The sequence below is a fragment of the Lissotriton helveticus genome, chromosome 8, assembly GCF_964261635.1.
Source record: "Lissotriton helveticus chromosome 8, aLisHel1.1, whole genome shotgun sequence".
Classification (NCBI taxonomy): Eukaryota; Metazoa; Chordata; class Amphibia; order Caudata; family Salamandridae; genus Lissotriton; species Lissotriton helveticus.
In genome coordinates, this window is record NC_136069.1 from 1,601,591,969 (window position 1) to 1,601,619,150 (window position 27,182).

The following is a 27,182-nucleotide window of genomic DNA, read 5'->3' on the forward strand; positions in this document are numbered from 1 at the left end:
CTGCTGCTTGTGATGTCCTTCTTGTGAGTGTGAGAAGCTTGCACCTCTGCTGCCTGTGGTCTCCTTGTGAGTGTAAGAAGCTTGGACCGCTGCTGTTTGTGATGTCCTTCTTGTGAGTGTGAGAAGCTTGCACCGCTGCTGTTTGTGATGTCCTTCTTGTGAGTGGGAGAAGCTTGCAACTCAGCTGCCTGTGGTCTCCTTGTGAGTGTAAGAAGCTTGCACAGCTGCTGCCTGTGATGTCCTACTCACTACTCTACTCTACTCACTACTCTGCACTCACTACTCACTACTCTACTCACTACTCTACTCACTACTCTACTCACTACTCTACTCACTACTCTGCACTCACTACTCACTACTCTGCTCACTACTCACTACTCTGCACTCACTACTCACTACTCTATTCACTACTCTACTCACTACTCTACTCACTACTCTACTCACTACTCACTGCTCTGCACTCACTACTCACTACTCTGCACTCACTACTCTCTACTCTACTCACTACTCTACTCACTACTCTACTCACTACTCTACTCACTACTCTGCACTCACTACTCACTACTCTACTCACTACTCTACTCACTACTCTACTCACTACTCACTACTCTGCACTCACTACTCACTACTCTACTCACTACTCTACTCACTACTCACTACTCTGCACTCACTACTCACTACTCACTACTCTACTCACTACTCTACTCACTACTCACTACTCTGGACTCACTACTCACTACTCTACTCACTACTCTACTCACTACTCACTACTCTACTCACTACTCTGCACTAACTACTCACTACTCTACTCACTACTCTACTCACTACTCACTACTCTACTCACTACTCACTACTCTACTCACTACTCTGCACTCACTACTCACTACTCTGCACTCACTACTCACTACTCTACTCACTACTCTACTCACTACTCTACTCACTACTCACTACTCACTACTCTACTCACTACTCACTACTCTGCACTCACTACTCACTACTCTGCACTCACTACTCACTACTCTACTCACTACTCTACTCACTACTCTACTCACTACTCTACTCACTACTCTGCACTCACTACTCACTACTCTACTCACTGCTCTACTCACTACTCACTGCTCTACTCACTACTCACTACTCTGCACTCACTACTCACTACTCTGCACTCACTACTCACTACTCTGCACTCTACTCACTACTCTACTCACTACTCACTACTCTACTCACTACTCACTACTCTGCACTCACTACTCACTACTCTACTCACTACTCTACTCTACTCACTACTCTACTCACTACTCACTACTCACTACTCTACTCACTACTCTACTCACTACTCTACTCACTACTCACTACTCTACTCACTACTCACTACTCTACTCACTACTCACTACTCTACTCACTACTCAACTCACTACTCAACTCACTACTCAACTCACTACTCACTTCTCTACTCACTACTCTACTCACTACTCTACTCACTACTCTACTCACTACTCTACTCACTACTCACTACTCACTACTCTGCACTCACTACTCACTACTCTACTCACTACTCTACTCACTACTCTACTCACTACTCACTACTCTGCACTCACTACTCACTACTCTGCACTCACTACTCACTACTCACTACTCTACTCACTACTCACTACTCTACTCACTACTCACTACTCTACTCACTACTCAACTCACTACTCAACTCACTACTCACTACTCTACTCACTACTCACTACTCACTACTCACTACTCTACTCACTACTCTACTCACTACTCACTACTCTACTCACTACTCACTACTCTGCACTCACTACTCACTACTCTACTCACTACTCTACTCACTACTCTACTCACTACTCACTACTCTGCACTCACTACTCACTACTCTGCACTCACTACTCACTACTCTACTCACTACTCTACTCACTACTCTACTCACTACTCTACTCACTACTCTACACTCACTACTCACTACTCTACTCACTGCTCTACTCACTACTCACTGCTCTACTCACTACTCACTACTCTGCACTCACTACTCACTACTCTGCACTCACTACTCTGCACTCTACTCACTACTCTACTCACTACTCACTACTCTACTCACTACTCACTACTCTGCACTCACTACTCTACTCACTACTCACTACTCTACTCACTACTCACTACTCACTACTCTACTCACTACTCTACTCACTACTCACTACTCTACTCACTACTCATAACTCACTACTCTACTCACTACTCACTTCTCCTCTCCCTACTCCCTACTCTGCACTCCCTACTCTGCCCTCCCTACTCTGCCCTCCCTACTCTGCCCTCCCTACTCGGCCCTCCCTACTCGGCCCTCACTACTCTGCCCTCACTACTCTGCCCTCACTACTCTGCCCTCTGCCCTCACTACTCTGCCCTCTGCCCTCACTACTCTGCCCTCCCTACTCTGCCCTCACTACTCTGCCCTCACTACTCGGCCCCCACTACTCTGCCCTCACTACTCTCCTCTCACTACTCTGCCCTCCCTACTCTGCACTCCCTACTCTGCACTCCCTACTCTGCACTCCCTACTCTGCACTCCCTACTCTGCACTCACTACTCTGCACTCCCTACTCTGCACTCCCTACTCTGCCCTCACTACTCTGCACTCACTACTCTGCACTCACTACTCTGCACTCACTACTCTGCACTCACTACTCTGCACTCACTACTCTGCCCTCACTACTCTGCCCTCACTACTCTGCACTCTGCCCTCCCTACTCTGCACTCTGCCCTCACTACTCTGCACTCACTACTCTGCCCTCACTACTCTGCACTCTGCACTCCCTACTCTGCACTCCCTACTCTGCACTCCCTTCTCTGCACTCCCTACTCTGCCCTCACTACTCTGCCCTCACTACTCTGCCCTCCCTACTCTGCCCTCACTACTCTGCCCTCACTACTCTGCCCTCACTACTCTGCCCTCACTACTCTGCACTCTGCCCTCACTACTCTGCCCTCACTACTCTGCCCTCACTACTCTGCCCTCACTACTCTGCCCTCACTACTCTGCCCTCACTACTCTGCACTCTGCCCTCACTACTCTGCACTCACTACTCTGCGGGTGTGTGGTGGTGGTGTGCGTGGGGTTGTGTGCGTGGGCATGCGGTTGTGTGTGCGGTTGTGTGTGTGCGTGCGTGTGTGCGGTTGTGTGTGTGCGGTTGTGTGTGTGCGGTTGTGTGTGTGTGCGGTTGTTTGTGTGTGCGGTTGTGTGTGTGTGTGTGCGGTTGTGTGTGTGTGCGGTTGTGTGGGTTAGTGCGGTTGTGTGCGGTTGTGTGCGGTTGTGTGCGGTTGTGTGCGGTTGTGTGCGGGTGTGTGGGTGTGTGCGGTTGGGTGTGTATGGTTGGGTGTGTATGGTTGGGTGTGTATGGTTGGGTGTGTACAAGCCACATCTTTCACACTGAGCTCTGTATATAAAGGTCATGCAATTTGTACATGCGATTTTGAAAGTAATGTATTTCTGAGAGCAGCACCCATTTTTTTTTTAGATACCTGCTTACAAGATAAACCATATCTTCTTTACAAAGTAAAGGAGGCCTTCCCTTTGTAGGGAAAAACAATATAATTCTGTTAAATGAGTGAACGAAATGCATTGGGGCAGAAAAATAAAAGGGAAATGAAGCAGGAGTGAAGTGTGCGTGAAAAGGAGAAGGCTGTTAGTGCAAGAAATCAGTGGCTAGGCTTGTATGAGAAGCAGGAGGTGTGGGAAAAGGTGTGAGGGGGAAGTGAATGCGTGGGATCTGCGAAGGCTTTGTGTGAAAGGGAACTGTTGACATTGGTCACAGGAGGATGTACCAGTGTCTGCTTGGGCAGTGAGTGAGTGATCTGGGAATGAGTTTGAAAAACTGGTATAAACATTAGGGTGAAGCAAGTCTCTAATGATAGGACACTGAATGATAGTACAATGAGTGATCTGGTACAACGACAGTAGGAATCTGGTAACCGGACTGTGAGAGTAAATGTGAGGCTCCCAGTGAGAGGAAAGCGAGGTGGAGTGTTTTTTTTATGAAAGGGTGGAGAGAGTGAGTCATGGTGACGAGACAGGGAGCGAGTGAGGAATCTGGCAATAGCTGGGAAGATGCAAGGGATCTGGTAACAGGACAACGAGAGCTACTGCAAGGGGTCTGTTATGAGGGCAGTAAATTAAAGTGATCTTCTATTTTGACATTAAAAGTTTGAGTTCGGGTGAGTGGGCACGAGTGCTTATCAAAGCACTTTGCTTGTTTTTTAACTTTCAGCTGTGCTGCATAGCAGCCAGCCTGCTGTACAACATGGCTAAACATATCCCTGACAAAACCAACAGATTTTGTATAGGAGAGTCCTATTTGCTTTGCCAATGCTTGTTTAGCCTACCTCAGTCAAAGAGCAGGCGCGGGTTTGCCGGCGCGCACACAGAGCTCAAGGGAAAAAAAACACATCAGTGCACACGCTCCCAGCACCATCTGCCTTCAATTACCGGCACCTCGGACAGCTGGTAATTGAGGATTTATGTATTCTTCTGCGCGTGTCCGAACACTTTATGCAGGAAGTGGACATTGCAAAAATTCCAAAGCCCTATGGCGTGCTGCCTTACTTAAACACAGCCTTGCCTGGACCAATTACCATTCACATGGAAGAATACCACACGCAAAAACCGCGCGCTTTCTGGAATGCGGCAGCCCACAGCCCTTTCTGAACTTTTTATAACATTAGATCTCGGAAGCCCCGCCCCACTTCGTGTGACGTAGGCCCGAGCCCTAAAAAGGAGGGTCACAGATACATTCTCTCACACAAGGGACAAGACAGTGTTTCTGGGATTTTCAGTCTGTCATGGTGAGAGGTTAAAATGACTTCCAGCCCAGGCCACTGGCACAACCCAAGGTGCTCGCTGGACTGCGACAGCTCTGCCGCAGGACATCACTTACCACTGCGGCTCCCTTACGCGCTTTTTCTTCCTCTGCATAAAGGAGGCCCCATGGGGACATTGAATTTCAGATGTGCTGAATGTGGCGCCTAATTGGGTTTTTAAATCTTACCTCCCTGGAGGGTAATGGTGGTGGGTAATTGCTGCAGTGCTGTAAACACGTCACAGCTCAGCGCAGGGGCGTAACACAGGCCCCTGCAGCCCCCGCGTTGCGGGGGGGCCCTCACCCTCCAGGGGGCCCCATCAGCACCGCACCTCTGCTGGGGAGCTCTAGCTTGAGTCCGGAGGGGGCCTCTTCACTTATCCTGCAGGGGTGGCCCCTCAAGGTTTGTTACGCCACTGGCTCAGCGCTAACCTTGTCTTGGCCCCCAACATCTTCCACCCTGACTACTATTCTCGTTCCTAGGAGGGTGTTTCCCTTCCTCCCCATCCAACAAAATGTGGTTTGTACAGTGAAGTCTATCAGTAGCAGGCTCCAGCCCGAAGGAGGGCTGTGAATGCCCAACCCAAGGCTGTCTAGCTTTGATTCACCATCATGACTCTGTCTTCCAGACCCTCTGCTTCCTGTCTCTTCATCTCACTCTTGCAGGTTCTTTTTCATCCCTGCTTTCTCCATTTGTCACAGTTTTGATTTTTTCCTTTTGTTCCTCCTTTTTATGCCTTTCTCTTTTTTGCTCTGGGTCAAAATCTGATGATGAACAGTAAGTCCTGGTCCCCAAAAATAAGTGCCGGAGCCACCAACTTCGACCACCGGTTCAAATTAAGCGCTAGCACATGGAAAGTATGAGTAGACTGCTCTACAACTCTGAAGTAACTCTCTCTCTGTCATAAAAAAGTATGCTGTTTCATCAATCGCACCTTTCCCAACATCCCACAGGTATGTACACACCCCCGGCAACATGGAATATGGGGGTCTACGCCATCACCTCCCCCAGTCTCCTCAGATAAGGCGGTTGGGCAGGTGCAGTGCCACCATCTCCCTTGCTTCCCCACCATCCATGGGTCACCCCAGACCTGAGGAAGGGGAGGAGTTGTGAACCCACCACCCTTCCCTGCCTGCCCTGGGCCTGTAACTACCCTCAGAAACAGTGCATCGCTGCCTCTATCGACAGGGGGGCAATCATGCTGACAAAGACATTGGCTGTCAGAGCAGTGCTCAGAGAGGGGGAGGGAGGCAGAGTGCCCGCTATTTTATTAAATATTGGTGGAGGGTCACACAAGGGATCTGGCTGTACTGTCTGCAATAAAACATTTTATTGAATATTTCGTAACAGAAGCCACAAGAGTCGTGTGGAAGGCTGGAAGCATGTCACGCAATGTATTATTAAACTTTTGTGGAGGGAAGGAAGGCCCAGAGAAGGTGTCTACGGGCAGGAAGTTGGTCTCTTGTTTATCCTTTCTAAAGGCAACAAGGAGAGAGGAAATGATGGAGGGAGATGGGAGTGGTGGGATCTCATATATATATATCTATATATATATATATATATATATATATATATATATATATATATATATAGATATATATATAGATAGATAGATAGATATATATACATATATATATATGTGTGTGTGTGTGTGTGTGTGTGTGTATAAGTAGCTTTGAAATAATCTATAGGATTAGTGAGTTGATTATAATATCTTACCATATATTTTTAAAACAATTTCATAAATTCACTTTGAAACCCACAGGTAAAGTACAATTATGGTTGCAAATTCAACATGAAAACTCACTGAAATTCACAAGCGAGGGTTGGCTATACATCCGTAACTCACCCAACTGCCAGGGAAGCCTTAACTCACGCACCAAATGCAGTTCTCATGTCCTCATCTTTGATGTGACAGATGTCATAATAATCTTACAGATTAGATTACACATCATATTACCTTTAATTCCATGAAAGAGATGACTGTGAATGTAATATTATTGATCAGTTTAAGTATGTGCTGTTTTATTACTATGTAAATGTTTTCATTGATTGGTACCGTTATTGTGACGCAATATGCTTAGTATTTGGTGTGGTCAGTAGTTTTTCGGCTTGAATTCACAACAATAAATGTACATTATTGGTTTTTAAGCGAATTTCCGAGGTTGTTTAGGTTTACATTGAGGCTCTACCCATAACCTCACTTTAACATTGTTTTTGTCAGTGAATTTATGTTTTTTTAAACATATATTGCGTTTGACTTCTGTGAACATACAACCGAGCTCTCTGTACATGTCCTTCCATCCTTGAAGTGAGCTTGGGTCAGAAGTGCATGTTTCATCAGCTTCTCCATTGCTCAGGGGACCTACCCTTCTGATTCAGATAACCACCTGCCGGATGTTGTTGGCCTTTGAACGGGGTGCAGTGGCGGCTGTTATAGGACTGTGGTGGTGCGGTGGGTGAGGGGCAGGCGGGAGGAGGCTAAAAAACAGAAAAAGAAAGAAAATTGCACTTACCTGGACTCCCTCTTTCCTCCATTCTTCTTCCGTCGGCAGGAATAGGAAACACCCAGGCTCCCATTCTCTGCCAGCCAATCACGATACTGCTGATAGCAGCGTCGTGGTTGGTCTGAGCGCCGTGGTTTGGCCGTAATACTATTTCAGTTCAATGTAATGCAGCCTGGGGGGAGAACATGCAAAGTGCATATGACAGGCTGGCTGGCCCAAGATGGCTGGCCAAATCGTCATGCACACTCAAGTGCACATACCACTCCTCCCCCTGCTGGCTGACAGCCCACCCCACCCATTAAACAAAACCGGGCCAGTACCATAAAAATAAAATGATAATAATAATGTTATGTTATTCTCATTTTATTTGTCTTGTGGGGCGACGCTCCTCCGCCTTGGTGAAGAAGCCGCCACTGACTGAGTGTCACAGTCTCCAGCGTTGGGTTTGTCGTAGGAAGTAGTGATTTTTGTCCTGCAATCCTTTACATCTACTTTGTGTAACTACTCCCAGCGTTGTGCAGCATTAAAATGTTGATGCACTGATATGTCTCATGGTTTTGTCGTGCAATTCTGTGATGTGTTCCTCTCTTGGATATCCGCTCCTGGTCACTGGCAGAGTGCACTGAGATCTATTCACCCTATGTTGTGGGTTTAAGTTGCTTCTGCTTATGGTACAACCCTTCTTCCCCACTCTGGATCTTTGCCTGAAGATCAGCGTCTCCTATCTGGTCTGGTTGACCCTTTAAAGATATTCAGCTGCTATTAGTGTCAGCCATCAAGATTTTTCATCTTATCGTCTCAGAGTTTGGACCTGAGTTTTCATCCTGAGGAGCTGGTGCTGCATCATTCCCTGGACATTGGGCCCGATTCATAGAACTAATTTAAGACAAAATCCTAAACTTACTACTTTTGGTATTCACAGAAGGCATTTAGTAGTCTTAAATTAGAATTTTTTCTTAAATTAGGAGTTTGTCTTAAGTTAGGATTTTGTCCTAATTAGGATTTTGTCCTAAATTAGGATTTGTCTTAGAAGGATTTTGTCTTAAATTAGGAATCCTAATTTAGGAAAAAATTCTAATTTAAGACAACATCCTAATTTAAGATAACATCCTAATGTAGGACAAAATCTTAATTTAGGACAAAATCCTAATTTAAGACAAAATCCTAATTTAGGACAAAATCCTAACTCAAGACAAAATCCTAACTTAGGACAAAATTCTAATTTAAGACAAAATCCTAATTTAAGACAAAATCCTAATTTAAGACTACTAAATGCCTTCTGTGAATACCAAAAGTAGTAAGTTTAGGATTTTGTTGTAAATTAGTTCTGTGAATCGGCCCCATTGTTCCCAGAATCTTTTCCTATTCCTGCTTAAATCAGACTATCCTCTCTAGCAAAAGTCCAACGTTTACAATCGGGGGAGTCGTAATGTCCTTTACTGGACATAAAAAGGCGATATGAATGTACCAGGATCGCACATCAGCCTTCAGGGAATCAGGAATGTTGTTTTCTGACCCAGGTCACAAGGGCAAGAGCCAATTTTGTTTTGCCACCTTGAGTTGGCGGGTTAGTTTAGCAGTGATCTTAGATTATGAGCCAGCATGGCCCTGGTTTCCAGATCCAGTTGTATGTCTTTCCTCTCAGGCAAATATGACACCCTGGCCTGAATCTTGTGTTATGACCCTGATCGACATCTGTAGAGTGGCCTGTTGGGCTTCCCCACACACACATTCGTTTCACACTGTGGGTTAAATGTGGGCACCATTGGCTCTGCTCAGTGTGGAATGGATGCCCACTGTGTAGCATCAGTTTGAATCAATGCTATACCCTATTGGCCTGATTTACAAAGCTATTTGGACATGTATTTTAACTTACACATGTAACTGGCTTCATTTTCTAGCCAAGCAATTCACAATTGGTGAATCTTCACAATAGTATCGCAGTGTGGAGTAATAATACTCACAGGTAGATCCCCAATTAGGCGTATGGGGTGGGATTTTCCAGGGAGGGGATGTCCTTAAAAGGCACACAAATTCATGATTTGATGGGTATTATTCGCACAACTTTCAATGATCCATTCCGTCCCTCACATTCGCACATTTACTCCTACAAATGGAGTAAAGTCACCCACATGATAGGAACATAAGGGGGAGTCCACCAGGGTTTTAGGAAAGTGGGGTTTAAGAAGGGGACCTGTCTTCCCAAGGAATAAAAATGATAAAAACTTAAATGTACAGTTACAGCAATGCAAAACCATTTCTGCATTACATTATGTACAATCTCACATGCAGGGCTTCCTACATGTAGACATAATAAGGAATACCGTACACATTCCCAGGAGCCCTCCTGGACACTTCCAACAGTGGTAGCTTTCCATTCCTGGCAGTAGTGAACCAGCACCAGTGTGAGCAAATGAACACGTGGTGCAAATTTACGAATTCCTTTGTGAACTGGACCATGTGTGGGCTCAATCCAGAAGACCCTGCAATTTACGAGTAATCAAATCAAATCAAAAATCCTTTATTCGACTGTCATAGAAGCAGTCATAAAAGCACATAAGTACATTGTTATACAATTCATTCAAAAAATTTTATAAACATTTTTAAAAGTAAGCAATTCACGAGAGAGTAAAAAATGCAGTAGACCAGTAAAAATAAATGTGCCTGTTCAAGACATGATTTCGTGTTTAGTGCAGGTCGTCTTGGAATCATCCTTCCATACTTAATCTGACCTTCCGGGCTGTTTTTAAAAACTTACAGATAAAAAAGGTGCTGTCGTCATGCAACATCTGCAGATATAAAAGTGCAGGCTTGATCTGTACAAAATTCAACTTTGTAAGCAAGGGTTTTAAAAACATTTGTCTTGGAATCGAATAATAAGGGCACAGAAATAAAAAGTGAGCCAGGTCTTGCGGAGACAGATTGTCGCAGCCGCAAGCTGGCAACACTTGACCTCTATGCGCTCCACTCGGCACAGCTAAAAGCAAGTGATAAAAACCAAATCGGAATCTGCTCAACAGAAAGCGGTCGTTTCTAGAAATGTTCCATGATAGGTATGGTTCACAGAACACACATGTCTTTGTTAGTATATGGTTCCTAACACTGGACTTCTTCATCTCGATGTCTTCCCTGACAAGTTGTCGTTTTAACAGGAAAGTATTTTTTACAAAATCAACATCATTCTTTGTGGTATGCTGTGGTGTTAGGTATAGATCCAATCTGCCCAGGTCTTTGCAACAGTTTCTAATATAATTCATCCAGGGTATCTTAAGATGTCCTTCCCAGGTGAGGGCTTCAGCAAGGATACTATGTGTCAGCGGTATAGATGCATTGCGCCAACAGTTTAACCAACAGAGCAGGGGGTTTGCAGCAATTTTGTCTCCTAGGTACGGTGAGCCCAGTTCCTCATGTACAGAGAAGTTAGCGGTGCTTTTAGGTAAGCTCAGAACCTGTTTCAAAAAATTATTTTCTAGTGTTACCAGAGCTTCTACTGAAGAGAAACCCCACAGCTCACTCCCATAACATGCCACTGCGACACTTTTTGCCTGATATAGTTTCATTATGGCGGACACTGGGGTGTTACCTAATTTGCGTGCAAAGTCCAATATTCCAAAATTGGTTCGTAATAACTCGCCTTTCTTTTTGTTTATAGCAGGGCCCCATGAAAGTTTGTGGTCAAATAGTACCCCTAAATATGAAAATGTTTTTGTTAGCGGTATACTTTCCCCGTTAACCGAAAAGGGGTATCGTTTTTTGGGGGTTTTTCCAACCGTCATAATAAAAGATTTGGAATTATTAATATTCAGATCACGTGAGGACATGAATTGGAAGAAAGAATCCAACAACTTTTGAAGTCCTAATGCGGTTCTGGACATCAAAACGGCGTCGTCCGCGTATAGCAGGACCGGCACCCCTGTTTTCCCAATACGAGGGTAGTCTGTGTCAGTTTTTACCAGATAGTCCTCGAGTCCATTAATGTACAAGTTAAAAAGGAGAGGTGCTAAAATACAGCCCTGTCTGACGCCCCGGTTAATATTAAAATCTCTCGTTACTTTCAAGTCTTTTGTGTACCGTACATTAGCACGTGTGTCGCTATGTAGGTCAGCCAGGAAATTGATTAGATTATTTTCGACGCCCATGTTTTGCAAGATTTCCCATAGTTTACTCCTATCTACACAGTCAAAGGCCGAAGAAAGGTCCATAAAGGCCATATACAATGTTCCATCTCTTGCTTGGGTGTATTTACCACTTATTAGGTATAGATTCAGACACTGAGTAGTTGTTGCATGTCCTGGTCTGAATCCATACTGTGCTGGGGTCATTATATTATTTTTCTTGGCCCAAGCATTCAGCCGGTTTAAGAGTACCCCTCCCACTACCTTCGTAACAGAGTTTATCAGGGAGATAGGTCTATAGCAAACTGCTTTTGTTCTGTCGCCCTTTTTGTATACCGGGACAATAGTGGATGCTCCCCAGGATTTAGGGGCTCCCACTTCAGCCCCGGCGTTAATGACAGATGTAAGGATTGGGGCCCATAAGGTGATGTTGGATTTAAATAGGTCTGGTGGAAGACCGTCGGGGCCCGGGGCTTTGTTGCTAGAGAGACCAAGAATCCCTAGTTCAATTTCTTTAATAGAAAAATGTAGAGGGCTGCTTTCGGGGGGATGAGGTGATTTTGTTGTCTGTGGAGCTTCGCTCTTAAAGATAGAACCAAAATGGGTGATCCAGTCATTCTCTGGTATGACTGTGCCGAGACTCTCAGCGGTCGGGTCGTGAAAAAGAGGTTTATTAATTATTTTCCAGAACTTTGAGCTGTTGCCCAGAATTGAGGGATCGAGCAGAGATTCCCATGTTTTAGTTTTTATAGATTTTTTACATGAGGCAAGTGCTTTTTTGTAATCTGCTCGAAGGGCCTTTACCAGTGCTAGATCTCTCGATTTGTTTTTAAGAGCAGCCTTTAATTTGCGGTTAGCAGAAGAACAGGCATGATCGAACCATCGTGGGTGTTGAGCAGGTGTTCCCTTGGCAGTTACAGTCAGAAAAATTTCTATCCTTCTGGACACCACTGCAAAGGCGGATAGAACGCATTCAGGTGAAGCAGAGTCTGTGGCACAGAGCTTAAGTTCAGGTTCACAGTCTTTGACAACAGTCTCATACAGTTTGTCACTATTTATCAGATTCCATTTCAAGCGACGGTTGTTATTAACCGACTTAAGTACCCCTGGATCCTTGATATTATTTTGGAGTACGAAAGAGTCGCATTGTAGCCCGAGATGTAAGGGGTTGTGATCACTATAGGTGCTCACAAGGATATCGAACTTTAGAACCTGTTGGGCCACACCGGCAGAAAGAAGGATGTGGTCTATGATGGACCCTGACTCAGATCCTTTATAGGTGGGATTTTCAAAGGTAAAGGAGTCCTCTTTCAAAGATAGTGCCATGGTCATATTCGTGGAATCCATTAAAGTGTTCAATTTTGATCCACGTTGGCAGTGTGTGAAGTGGGGGCCTGTTTTAAGACCACAGCCCAACGATCCCAGAGTTGTCAACAGAGGGTTACCGCAAATATGCGTATTGAAGTCGCCGAGGAGTATTTTATCCTGTGGTAATTTTGTCCAATTTTCAGCTAGACAATTTACAAGGTTGTCGATGTTACAGTCACTTGGATTTGCGACAGAATTATAGAAATTAATCAAAGTTATGACTTTTTTCCCCCTTCTGAGTGTCAGGATCTGAATACTCCTGCTATCCATCTGCACATGATTAATCTGCATTTTAAGGGACAGACTGATAAATATTGCCAGGCCCCCCTTTGCCCTGCCACTAGGTGAAGGGGATGCGTGGACGAAAAAACTTTGGAATCCCTCGATGAAGGTGTTGCCATTTATCAACCAGGTTTCCTGGAAACACAGGATGGTGTACTTCTTAACAAAGGCCACCCATAATGGGTCATTGATTTTAGAGGCCAATCCGGCAATGTTCCAGGACAGTATTTTGATAGGGTTAGAAGTAATATGCTCTGATTTAAGTTCTGGATTTATGCTGGAGTGGGAGCGTGGTTCTGGGATGGTCCCTGTCACATGCTTAGACCTTGAGTTCTCAAGTGATGAGTAAGGTTGTAAAGCTATGGTTTTAGATGGACTACCTACTTCGTTCACTGACGGAGCATGAGCTTGATTTGCTCGGGGGCTGACTATGTAGCTCGATATCGTCGTGGGGGTGGAATTTGCTAAGCAAACTACATAGGAGGTGGATGTTTTTACTGCGTTAGTCTTGCTTTCTGAGGGATTCCTTGCTTTATCGGGAAGTGTATCTTGGAATTGGGCAGATGACAGTCAGTCAACCTCGTCCAATTGGTCGTGGTTGTAGAGAACATCGTATCTGTTAGCAGTAGGAAACTCATATTCATTAAATTGTACGGTAGCAGGGTTATAGGCACGGTAAAAGCCGTGCCTTTGCCGTTCAGCTGTTTCAATTGATTGGTGATTGTATGCTTTAATTCCCCATGGGTGAGTGTATGGGTGGAGGTCTAAACCCATTGGGCTATCAAATCGGGGTAGGGCAGGGACCAGCCAGGGTTGGAAATTTGGCTGTGTCATATGGCGTCCTTCTTGGGTGTAGTTATATTTGGTTTTATTCCTACATGTATCTGATCGGGCTGGATAGAAATAACTTAATCCCATAGTCCTAATCAAGCTGTTTGTCCCCGGGCTCCTCCAGTCTGCGATGAATTTTGCCGGTCCTAGATGTTTAAAGGTGACCACAATACAGTCACCCTCTGTGGATTTAAAACGAGTGCCCACCCACTCTACTCTTTTAACTTGGTGTATAGTGCCTATTATATTTTGAGGGAGAGGCCTATGTGTAGAGAGCCATTGCATTACTTTGTTCCTCAATCCCTCCCGCGTTTCCTCCCTGTTGACATCGACTTTGGGCACCCCAATCATGACTATTGTGTAGGGGTTAGCCTGTGGAGGTAGATTGATATGTGATAGTGAGCTTGTTATGATAGGTTTAGTAGGATGAGCTCCTATTTCTTTTGATTGAGTGTTATTTTTAGGAGAAGCCGTGCAATTCTTGTTCTTTAGTGCACCTGTATTTGTTTTTGGTGGATGTCCCTCTGTAGCCCATTCACTGTCATCATCATCCTCGTCTATTTGGTTATTTGGTTTATTGAATGTAGGAGTCGTTATATTCACAGTGAGGTTGGGGACTGTTTGAGACTTTAATGTTAGGTCTATTGTGGGTAGGCTCTGTGATTGTGATTTATTTTGTTTTTCTGTGTTCTTTACTGAGTTGCCATTTTTTTTGGAATTTTTTACATTAAGTGTAGTTGATGAGGGAACAAAAAGAGAAGAAATGTTAGTTGTTTTGAGCAATCTAAGAATACTGGAAGATATATCATTTTGTGTCCTCTCAAATTTACTCAAAGCCTTTTCTATGTTATCTATCTGATGACTAATAGGTTGAAGAAGTATTTTAATTAAAGTTTCAATCTCTCTCATGAAGGGGAAACTCATGGTACTCTTCTTATCAATGTGACCTGTTTCCTCATTGACTACAGAAATTCCTGAATTGGACTTAGATTTTCCATCTGTGTCGTATAGATCTGGGGAGTTTGGAAGGGGTCCCCCACGTTTTGGTCCAGTGGGTTCCACTAAGCTTTTCTTCTGCCACATGTCTTTGAGAGACCGTTTGGGTTTACCCGGAGGTAGGTGGATTTTCCTCATCGGGAATTTAGTTCTAGACTTTTTCCGTTTGATCTTTGGAGCTTTGTGATGTTTTAGTGATTGTGAATCTGTTAAAACAATGACAGGTAAGGCATTTTCCTCGGCGCGAACTTCCAGTGTCGAGGGAATATCCGTTGTCTGCTGATCATTTTTTGCGATGTTAGATAAGATCATAAGACTGTTATCCTGATTATTTGCTAATGACTCCAAGGAAAAAGAGCTAGAGGGTTTTTCCTTAATGTGTGATCTAGGTAATTCCGAGAATGATTGCATTAGTAGAGACTCCTGGGATGAGATAGAGACATCCTGATTTTGATCATCATAGGTAGTATGAGCAGACAGATCAGGGAAGCATAGATTAGGTGTCAAGGAGAGTCTCCTCTCGGTGTTCTGAATAGCATCCGCCACAACGTTGATAGTTTTTTGCAGCATTATATCTATGGCGGTTATAGTGGGCAAAGGTGTACTCACTGTTTTTAGTCTGCTGGTAGATCTTGTCGCCATCGGTGTTTTAGTTGTTTTGGTCATCTTTGAACAGTAGTTACTGCCCCTTTCCTCTACGAAGGTACTGGAGTGGGGAAGTACTTAGGGTGGTGGCCCGCCCCGTCTCCTTCAGTCCCCTGAGGGCCACAGAGGGCCCGCCCTTTGCCCGGGCTTAGCCCGGCGCGGCCCCGCGCGCTCCCGCGACGCGGGAGATGAGGTCCGTTTTTATTCGCCTCCTGGCGCGCTCCGCCTCAACGCGACTTCCGGTCGCGGAGGCCGCTGGGAGTTGTAGTCTTCCCACTCCCCCACTCTGCGGCAGCACTGATGGTGAGAGGCTGCGGCGGGGGGAGGAGACTGGCAGCGGTGGAGCAGCGTCGATGGCGGCAGTGAAGGCGTTTTGGCAAGGGCTCCCAGGTAGGAGTGACAGCGTTTCTCCCTGATTTGGCTGTAGTAGCATCTTTGTTACGCTGAGACCTACACTCCCGTGTCCAGGCCTGGCCTGTCTTCTCCCTCGTCTGGTGAACCAAGTGGATGTATGACGTTACAACACATACATTTACATTGCGGTACATTACATTGCGGTTTTTACAACGCAAGTCGTTACAACGACTTGTGTTGGAGGGCGCTGGACTTAGGAGTAGTATAATTTACTATTCCAACTCCAGTCTACGTACAGTAGGGAAGGTGTTGGATAGTAAATTATACTATTCCTTGTCCTAGAGTGCCATCCAGCGCAAGTCGTTGTAACGACTTGCGTTGTAAAAACCGCAATGCATTGGCATCGCAATATAATCCCCGCGTTGTAAACGATGTTTCCCGAACCAAGTATGGTGGCTTCTGCCTTTGACGGGCGAAGCAGAGTCTGGTTCAGCGGGGTGTCCACCGTGTACTACCCAGTGCTCCTGTAGTTGGTGAGGTCCTCGGCATCCATGATTTATTTTTTATTTTTTAAATTTAGGCGGTAAAGGTGGTGGTCTCCGCGGGTGGCCATTTTCTTGGTTAGGAATGAATCGACGAAGAGTAGGACTCAGTGTAATGAAGATAACAGTGAGCAACCTGGACAGCTATTATTCGTTCAAAGATCTTCAATATCTAGAATGTTATTACCCTACTGCCTCTTACGTATTAAACACCCCATATAGTTATTCTACAACACAGAAGACATGTTCCGTCGTGTGTTCTCTCCTACTGCCACATGCATGTTCACTAATCAGGTTACTATAAGCCATAGTACATATATGTGAGTTGTTACTTCATTGCTGTTAGATCTTCTCTGCTCCTTGTGCTGATGCAATATATTTGCCCTGTAACATTTATTAAACTAAAGAAAGACAGAAGTTGAGGTCTCAATTCAAGTCCATGCATTCTTTTTTAGGGAAACATTTCCAGTGGGAAACATCTGGAGTCCACTCCCTGTCACTTCATATGATCTCCAGATGTTGAAGCTACCCGCTGTGGAACAGGATTTCTTCTTCATTTGCATAAATTAAGAAGAAGCTGCACAAGTGTAAGGTGGATCTTAATAGAGGAACAAGGCTGAAAAACTGTGCATGACACAGGAAAGAGTAAAACACACAGATAAAGATGAATGGAGAAATAAAAGATACTTGTGAACTGCTGTGACAAAGAAACGAAATACCCTAAAATATATAAACCACATTCACAGATGTACAGAACTGGGAAGGGCTCCACCTGTTGGCCTCTTGTGACTGAAACCTCGTTGGCTACCTCTGTAGGGTCCACAAATGAGGGCAAATCTTAACCCAAGTTGGCAAATCATTGAATTGGCTTGTTCCTGATTTTGAATAAATAATTCCAGTGTAAGTGTTACAATGGAAGGGGATTTAGTGAGCTAAAGGACCAAAGTTTATGAAATTACAGGGGCCTTTCCCCTTAGGAATTTACTGAAAACAATTTATGTAGATTGTAATTTGAAGTTCCAATTAGTCTCGCTGCCTCATTAATCTGGCTTAAACTGTCCTTTTTTGCTCTGGATGGGTCTCTTTGATGGCATAGGCCTTTAGGGCAGGGATGACAAATACTGGTCCAGGAAGGCTGGAACCAGGGCAGATTTTAAGCAATACCACTGGCTATGATGTGTGTTTAGCCTAATTGGGCACAAAGGACTGATTATTTGTCACTCTTAGATGTCCCCTAAGAGTGCGAAAATGTGATTGCACATATGCAAATGGAGTATCCTGATTCAAAAAATCTGAGTTTGCTTGCAGAAAGAGATTTACTGACATGGAAAGGTGGACATTTTCACATGATTGAGTTTAAGAAATGGACAGAGGCGCTCGTGGTTGGCGGGTGGGCTTGGGGGGTCACGAGGGGTCAGAGGAGGGTCCGCACGGGGGGGAATAAAAATAAATAGAGTTACCTTGAGGTCAGTTCCCGCATCTCTGCTCCTGCTCTCCTGCCTCCGACTCCAGGAACAGGAAGTAGGGAGCCAGGCTCCCTCCCCTAAGCCAATAACAATGATGCAATGCAGTATTGTGATTTGTCTTAGCGCCATGACAGGGCGCTCAGCCAGGGACTGGAGGGGTGGGCATGTTCTCCATGCAGGCTGTAATGAAGCCTGCATGCAGAACAGGGAAAGTGTGCATGACTGTTTGTTTGGCATTCTCAGGCCTCCCAAACCAGTCATTGTGCACTTAGGAGTGGGCAAACCACTCCTCCCCTGCCCTGCTCCAAGAGCAGAGCAGCCCCTCCCGCAAAGCAGCAGGATATGAAGCATAAAATGATAACTCAAAGTTATTATAATTTTATGTTTCTACTTGACATTGCTTAAAAGCAGTGGGGCGACACTCCTCGCCATAGCGGAGAAGCCGCCACTGGAAATGGAGTACAAGGGGAGGAAAAAGGTGAGAAATAGAGGATGGCCGTGCAAAGCTCTTTTAAACCTACACTAAGTTGCACTTTGTGGGCAGTAATAAAATCTTTGCAAGTCATTTCTCACACAATTTTACAACTAGAAAAAATAAGTTTAAGTGTGCAATTGATGTGTGAAAGAAAGCCATACTCTACACACTAAGAAGAGATAGCAGATAAAGTAACATTTTAGTGTTGAACACCCAAAGTCCTTTTTTTGTGTCCATTAATGTCCCGCCACCTGAGTTTTCTCGCCCGACACTCAACGTTTACCATGTCGATGATCTGGGACAGCGTGATCTGCAGCGTCACGTTCATTGACTTGTCCATGTCCTCCACTGGCCGCAGCGCGTTCGAGTAGTTGGCAAACAGGTCTTTCATGAGTTTGTAGGCGTACTTCCCCTGGGCCCCCAGGCAGCCTGCAATCAAAAGAGCCAAGAAGGTAAGTATACTGAAATTTAAATCAGGTTAGTCGACTGCACAAGAGTCGGTTCAATTCAATGTGTTTTACGACTATTGTCGTTAAGAATGAAGCAAACAGTAAAAAAGAATACATACATTTTTTTTTAAAGAATAAAGCAAACAAAATTCAATCAAATATGTGGTTGATACAAGACAAAGCACAAGGCCGCCATTATACATTACAAGAAGCAATATCTCAAAATGGAGTTTGCCACAACAGTGGCCAACCCACCCTTTATATCATATTTAAAGAAAAGTATACCTAATGAGCCGCTATGAATGTTTAAGTGTCAAAGTAAAACAACCAATTAGTGCCCCATTTGAAATCAAGAAACTGACCAGAGTATTGTTCGGTCAACGAGAGAATGTTTTCATCCTAATCAGTTTGCTCGGCCTACGGTGGCTGGTAGGAAGCAAAACACTTGGGGATAGATGTACGCAGCATTTTTGCATTCGCAAACGGCCCAATTTGCAGAATCGGGCCGTTTGAACTGCAAAAAAGCATTTTCTAATGTACAAAGCCTAAATTGTGATTGGATAACTTGTTAATGAATCACAATTCAGGTTTGGAAATTCAGTATTTGGAAGGGGCGTGTGGAGGGCATCCCTTCCTAATACTGAATCTCATGCACCAACGTTTTGCAACCAAAATACTTTCGCAAAGCATTCACAATTTACTCCCTCCTTAAAGTTGGAGGTAACCCATTCGCAAATGGGAAGAGATCCCCAAGAGACCCCTTCCCTTGTGAGAACGGTTGGAAAAATATTTTTTAAGAGCAGGCAGTGGTCCCAGGGACCACTGCCTACTCAAATGAAACTTTAAAGGAAATGTTTTTTCTTTTTGAACGCATCCTGTTTTCTTGTAAGGAAAAAAGACTATGTTTTTTTAAAAAAAGATTGCTTTTTTAAAAGCAATCACAGACATGGTGGTCTGCTGACCCCAACAGGCCACCATCCCTGTGATGGAAGCAAATCATAGTGGGTCGCAAATTGCGACCTACCTCATTAATATGCATGAGGTAAGTCTATTTGCGATCCTCTCCAAATCGCTAAATGAAACTCATTGAGTTTCATACATAAGACATAGAGATTTCCTAATAGTGATGTGCAAAAAATCGCAATTAGGTAATTGCTATTGCTATTTTGGTACATCTAGCCCTTACTCCCTTAGTTAGAGTTGGCATGTGCTGGTAAACCCTCTGATTTCAGGAGGAAATGTATGGTAGAGGAATTTCCACAGGTGGTATTGTCTCCAGATATGGCACTTTTTGACCCTTATTGCATTAAAGGGTCCCGTGGGGCCCCGCAGGCAGGGACATCTTAAGGATTGGTAGGGAGGAGGCCCTGGGCCAATTGTATTTTAGGGGCCACGTTTTGAGCAGCTTTGAATTTATGATCCAATTTCAGCTCTTCTTGTCCTTTCTGGCCTGGTCACTGACAGTGCATTTGTCCAAATTCTAAATGTGTTTACATCTAATATTCAGGGATAGTTATGTGTGTTTTCAATATTGTAATACGGCAAGCAGCTCACTAATATTACAGCAAATAGTTTCTGTGACATCCTCCCATTTCATATATGTAAGATCATGTTTTAGTCTAAAATAAACGTTTTTTATGGATGTTGCATGAAATAAAAACACATTTCTCTGCAAAATGTCAATAATAGACTCTCACACATCCCACACATTAAAACTACATTAAAGAGAAACTGTATTGAAAAAAATCTGTTGAAGAATTATTCAAGGTCATCAGTGCAAGACTCTCTGCAGAACAGAGCTGTATATATTGGGGCCCCCCCTCAAGGGGCTGGGGCCCTGGGCCAGAGCTCACTTTGCCCATGCCTTGAAACATCTCTGCCCGCGGGTACAAAGTCAAATGGTACCAAGAAGTGCGAGGTGGTGAACTTTTGCTATCGTAGAAGAACTTTCTGTCCCCTACCCAGAGAACATGAACAACTACCGCCCAGTCTCCGCACTTCCATTTTTTAGGCAAAGTCATTGAAAGTTGCGTTGCTTCCTAGCTCACTTCACACATTCGAACAAGCAACCTCCTAGACTCTCTCCAATCATGTTTCTGCCAGGGCCACAATATAGAAAATGTGATCCTACAATAGTCGACGACTCCCTTAGACTCCTCGACTTCAGGAACTCCTGCCTCCTGGACTTTTCCGCTTCATTCGACACTGTCAGACATTGGAACCTCCTTCACACTCTTGAGCAATGCATGGGCTGTGGAGGCAGTGTCCTCAATTGGTTCTCCTCTTACCTCTTTTTTTTTTTACCTAACCAACCGCTCCCTAATTGTGAAAATGAGCACCACGTTCTCAAGGCCAGTCAATGTACATCAAGGGGTCCCCCAAGGCTCGATCCTCTACCCAACCCCTCATTAACCTGTGCCTATAACCACTATGTGTGATTCTCAGAAACGCTGGGATTCTCTTCCACCGCGACGCTGACGGCGTTCAAATATACATGAAAATCTCTTCCCCTGAAGACCTTGCCCTCCTTTCAATCACGCTCCTAAAGATTCCAAACTGGATAGCTAACCATCATCTAAAACTCAACCCAACTAAAACAGAATTTCTTTTGATCTCACCTCCGAAAGCAATAACCCCACTACAGGAATGGATGGCCAACTTTCCCACTCTGAATGGCTGCCCTGTCATTATCCAGAGAGCTAGATCCCTTGGAATCACCCTTGACAATCATCTAAACCTCCACAGCCATATCACAGCCATGGCTAAAATGGCACGACACCAACTCAGGCAGCTGCGGGGTGTCAGACAATTGATCCTGGAACAAGACCTCAGAACAGTGGTGCAGTTTCTTGTCCTTTTCAGACTAGATTACGGAACTGCCCTTCTCTTATGCATTCCCACAGTTCATCTAGGCCCACTGAGAGCAATACTACATGCAGCAGCACGCTTCGTGTAAGGTCTCAAGAGATATGACCACATTTCCCTGCCCCTGCTATCCCTCCAATGGCTTCCCTTGGAAGTACAGGCCCAATTCAAAACCGCCCACATTACCCACAGAGCACTGCACCACTCCTCACCCTCCTATCTAAAGGAGAAGCTGAAAATCTCCGGAGCAAATAGGGGTTGTAGAAATGCCCAATCTGTGCTCCTGGAACTCCCACCTTCAGTCGAGAACGGTGCATGAGCCAGTCAGTCTCTGGCAGCGCCACAAGAATCTGGAACTCCTTACCTCCCTCCCTGTGTCTGCATAGCCACCTTCAAAAAGCACGCCATGCTCCTCCTATTTGACAGACACCTGGGTTAATCACCCCCAGGCATACCCAAGTACTCTATCCAGGAGACAAAGTACCTTCAATTTGTGTCCCCACCATCTTAATCAATGCTTGAACCGTGTACGTCCATTGTCCAACAGCTGCATTTGTCCTGGTTGCAGCTACAGATGCAAATGTCTGAACACAATTATTGTAACTGTAACTTGCTGTACTCTTGTATCATACTACTGTTATAAAGCGCTCTGACGACTTAGGCCATGTCCTCGCTATGAAAAATAGCTCAAATAAAAAATTAAATTAAAAAAAAGCTGTATTTACTGCAAAAATGCCAGGCTCGTGCATATTCCTGGCATAGGCTTAGGACCTGTGCAGCCTAGCTCCTCCCCTTTCAGGGGTGTAGTCATGGGAGATGACGTACACCGTGCCACTACTCTCTGCCACCCCAAAGTGAGCACATTTTTAAATAACCAACGCTGGGCTGCTCTTAAATTATTTTGGTGTGTTTGGGAGGGGGGGTGTGGGAGTTGTTGCAAGTGCGGTCCCTTGCAGAGCCGTCTTAATGCATGGGCATGCTGGGCAGTTGCCCAGGGACCCTACAAGCATAAGGGCCCCATGCAGACCAAAATGTAACCCTAATTTTCGGTGGAAATGTTTATTCCTGTGAGTAGTTTTGTAGGCAAGGCCCAGTGCACTCCTGTCTGGGGATGCCTACCTATCCTGGCACCTGGAAGGAATATGTCATGAAAGAAAAGGTGCATTATTAACAATTAATTAATAATAGTTGCTCATTAGGCCTCTTGTAGGTGTCAGTACTGTGAAGAAAATCAACACATATAGACGTTCAGCAGTGATTTAAAACAAATACTTGAGAACCGCAGTGGTTTACAACGAATGCACACAGGACCAGTGAATTATACCGAAAATTCATAAAAATAGCAGCAAGTTTTTATAAATACATAAAAATTCAGCAGCGACTTACAATAAATATATAACTATAAAAATATAAAACAAGCATCACAGAATTGCTGCAGATATAAGTCACCCGAGAACCTCAGCAGTAGGCAATGGTTTGCACTCACAGCCTGAGTTCAGTGCCTTGCACTCTACACAGTTCTAGATCTGTGTGAAAATACTAACTTAACACATACACACTGCAATAGTCGCTTAAAAACAGCAATGACCCCCAACAACCATGTTTATAAAAACATAGCGGCATATTTACAAGGGCATTGCACCACAGGAATGTTTCTATGTTTGGGACAAAATCTTTTTATTGGTTACTAGCTGTACCCGGCCACGTGTTGCTGTGGCTCAGTCTGGTTAAATGGAAGAGAAAGAAAAGAGTAAGCGCACGTTTCTAATATGTTTAATTTCACAATACTTGTGGGTATACAATATGTTTTTGGGACTATTGTCTGTATGTGTCCCTTGTAGTTGTCGCACAGCAACCAAATCGATAGGGTCTGTTCGGCCTTTCGATTAAAAACACGCGCGTAATAGACATGCGCGTATTCGAATCCAACGTTGTGTATATATAAACACGCGCTTAATGGAATCCAACGTTGTGTGAAAATTTCAAAGCAATCGGTGAAGAACTTTCGGAGATTTACGATTTTGAACAAATGAACATTTACATTTTTATTTATATAGATTACGATACGCAGCATTTGTAGCTCAACTGAGCACTGTTCATATGCCAAGATTTACAGATATCTAAAAGTAAAACACAGCTTTTCCACAAGTTCTCAGCATAGCTTTTGCTTTTTCACAATTCCCAGATATTGTTGGCCCATCATCACAGCGCCTCAGCTATACAGCTTTAGGAACGTCACTTTTATTGACGTTCCTGTGTCATAATGCCATGCTCCATATGTACACGGTGGCGTTAAGCCAAGGTGGCTAAACGCCACTGTGTAAATATGCCCCTTACCAAAGCAGTCCACTGCTGCAAAGGGGCGGGCAATGGGTGTTGCTGTGTGCATTCCACCTCAATACCCATTGCTTTTTGACACTGCCCCCTATTTACAAGGGTGGCATAAAAATGGGGCAGCGCCAAAAATAAGACCATGGAAAGCCTGGTCTTAAACAGGCGCAATGAGCTGAAATCATTAATTTCTTCTCGTATTTCTGTTTCTATGTGTGCTGAAGAAATCACCAGCAAATCAACATTCATGATTGTTCGTGTGCAGGAAGGTGTCCCTTCCTGCACATAAACAATCATTAAAAAATTGTGTTTTGCAACTTCTATTTGTGCTACATTCTGCAGCACACATTGAAGTTACAAATCGCCATTAGTGATTGTTTGTGTGCAGGAAGGGACACCTTCCTGCACGTGAACAATCATTCCATGCAATGCAGGCACCCTTGCACTAAGGTGCAAGGGCGCCTGAGTTGGCGCTAGGCAGCTAAATTCTTGATATGGCACATCAATGCGTTTTAAAACTGTCGGAGCGCGGCGTCTGCAGTTTTGGCTTAACACTGCCCTCTGACAGTTTCTTTTGAATATCCCTATTAGAGTTACAAAAAGCGCATTATATGTTCTACTTCACACCCCGTGTAAAATAGTTTTCAGGCAACAGTTACAGCAGAAATAAAGTGCATTTCACCAACTCAAAGCTTTAAGGGCATCCTAACAAGTAATACATAATTTCCAAACATATAGATGGCCTGAGTCTGACATACATAAAGTTAGTTGCAATACCCTTGTCAAAATGCTTTAATATATGTTTTTCTAAGTGTTTAAATTACCATCCTAATATTCTGGCCAAGATTCCTTAAGTGCTAACCACTGCACAGGCTTATAAGAATTGATTGCGAGGCCTGGCTCAAAGCTCTGTGGGGCCCTCCAGACTCGTCTTCCAGTTTAGCACTAAATATTAATAAAGATAACGCATGGCATCTGGCGCCATCTAGGGTATGGCTAACTGAACTGCCTCATTGTAAATTAAAAAGGTAAGCTGACTTACAAACAGGGGCGGCTGGTGACATTTAAAAGTGGTGTGGCGTAAATACTGCACTATGGCGAGCGAGTGTAGCGAGCGAGCCGAAACCACCCACAGGGGGTTTTGAAAAAAGAGTGGGCAAATGGTGCATTTTCAAGCAAATTTGAGAAAGAGTTGGCTTGGCGAACACATCTCTGGGAGTAGCCAGAAAAGTCTCTTTGCACTTGCACAGATACATAGCTTTCCCTGCATTCACATAGGCACACTACTCACCCTGCATTCAGAGACCCATTACTCACCCTTCCCTGACACATCACTAAACCTGCATTCACCCATCCACATAACTCACCCTGGACTCACACAGGCACACTGCTCAACCTGCACTCACACAGACATCACTCACCCTTTGCTGCACTGCACTCAAAGATGCACACTGTTTCGCTCTCCCTACACTCACAAAAGTAGACTGCTCACCCTGCACTCAGAAGGGCACACCACTCATCCAGTGTATTCACACCACTCAACCCTCACTCATGAGGGCATACAGCTCATCCAGTGTTGTACTCATAGTCATACAGCAACATAACCGTCTAATTCATAATACACATTTAAGAAAAAATAACTGTATTATTATAAAGGACTGGGGGTGATCGAAAACAATTAACTGCAGTTACTTTTTCCACTCAAGATTGTTGTATCATGTATTATACCTCTCATCTCTTTCCAACGCAGTCCCTTACTATGGGGAACACTCCCAGCACCGAACAGACACCTAAAGTAGGGCTCCTATGGAGGTACGCACGAGCTTTCGTATCAAGCAGTGCATTTGCGTATACAGCAACAATCTTAAACACAGGTTTAAAAACAAACACAATACATTGCATTGGAATTGCAATTGTCGAGTTTCTACACATCCAGAATTAAAATATAAACAGCACAAACCTACCCTGTAACATCCCAAGAGATGGAATACACTACACAAACATATAGCAATTGAAAAGAGGACAAACTAATGCACAGGGACAGCACAGATTACAAAGCAGTGAGTAGATGAGTTAATCACTCTCTGATGGCAAAAATAGACTTATGCTTCTCATTTTACACATCAATCCAGTAAATGTAACAGGTGTTTCGAGCCACTCCAAATGATATCATGCACAATCCCAGAAGAAGCAACCAACGAGAATCACTATGGGCAACCACACCCACGTGTGACGTGTCATAAAATAGAGTGGGACTAAACTAACCCTGGGCAAAGCACTACGCTGCGCTCGTGTAGTTTGCGCTACTTCGCACTACGCGATCTGCATGTAGCACAGTGCAAACACGTGTAGCGTAGCGTAGTGCAGCGGTCATTTTTTCCTTGCTCGCGGTCCTCAACGTCAAGTTGGCGACTGCGAGCAAGCAAAATGACATCCCAGAGAGACTTTTTCCTCGTTCACGATCAGCAACATCAAGTTGCCGATCGCGAGCGTGGAAAATAAACTTCCCGGCGAGATTCTCAACGCGGGGAGTTCAGGTTTCTCATTGCGAGTGGTCCCGTATGCTCACGATGAGAAACTACCAGTCTGCGTTGAGAAAGCTGCCGCTTGAGTAAAAATCTACTCGAGCGGCAATAAACTACAGCTCGCACTGTGCAAGATGCCGTTTTCAATGATTGCACAGTGCCGGATGCTTGTCTGCACTGTGCAATCATTGAAAACGGCATCTTGCACAGTGCGAACAGGGGACTACGCAGTTTGCGTAGTGCTACTCGTAGCTTGCGTACTGCGAAGTGCACTTCGTGTAGCTACGTGTAGCGCTACTTCGCGAACTACGCCCAGCCCTAGACTAAACGACAAATCAGTTTCACAACCGGGGCTGGACACAGAAGGTGCATTGTGAGCAATGAGATTAGAGTCACTAAATTCTAATTCCCATACATTAAAGATACATTTTAAACGTGAGATTATGGGTCACAGTCTCACACAATGAACATATTTTGAAATGTACCGATACCCAAAAGGGTCATGTTCGCGCTATATAAAACTCAATAACTAAATAAAATGCCTACTGTTCCCCAGCACACCAATAGAAGC

General features: G+C 44.4%; 1 protein-coding gene across 1 annotated transcript in view; it reads right to left on the reverse strand.

Annotated features, from left to right (window-relative positions):
- Positions 1-18,848, reverse strand: part of CHRNA10 (cholinergic receptor nicotinic alpha 10 subunit) — a 63,390-nt gene extending 44,542 nt beyond the window's left edge. Inside the window, exon 1 of the mRNA XM_078656265.1 lies at positions 18,725-18,848. Coding sequence (XP_078512391.1) covers positions 18,725-18,832 — 108 coding nt within the window. The 5' untranslated portion in view covers positions 18,833-18,848. The remainder of the gene's footprint in view (positions 1-18,724) is intronic.
- Between the last annotated feature and the right edge of the window lie 8,334 nt (positions 18,849-27,182).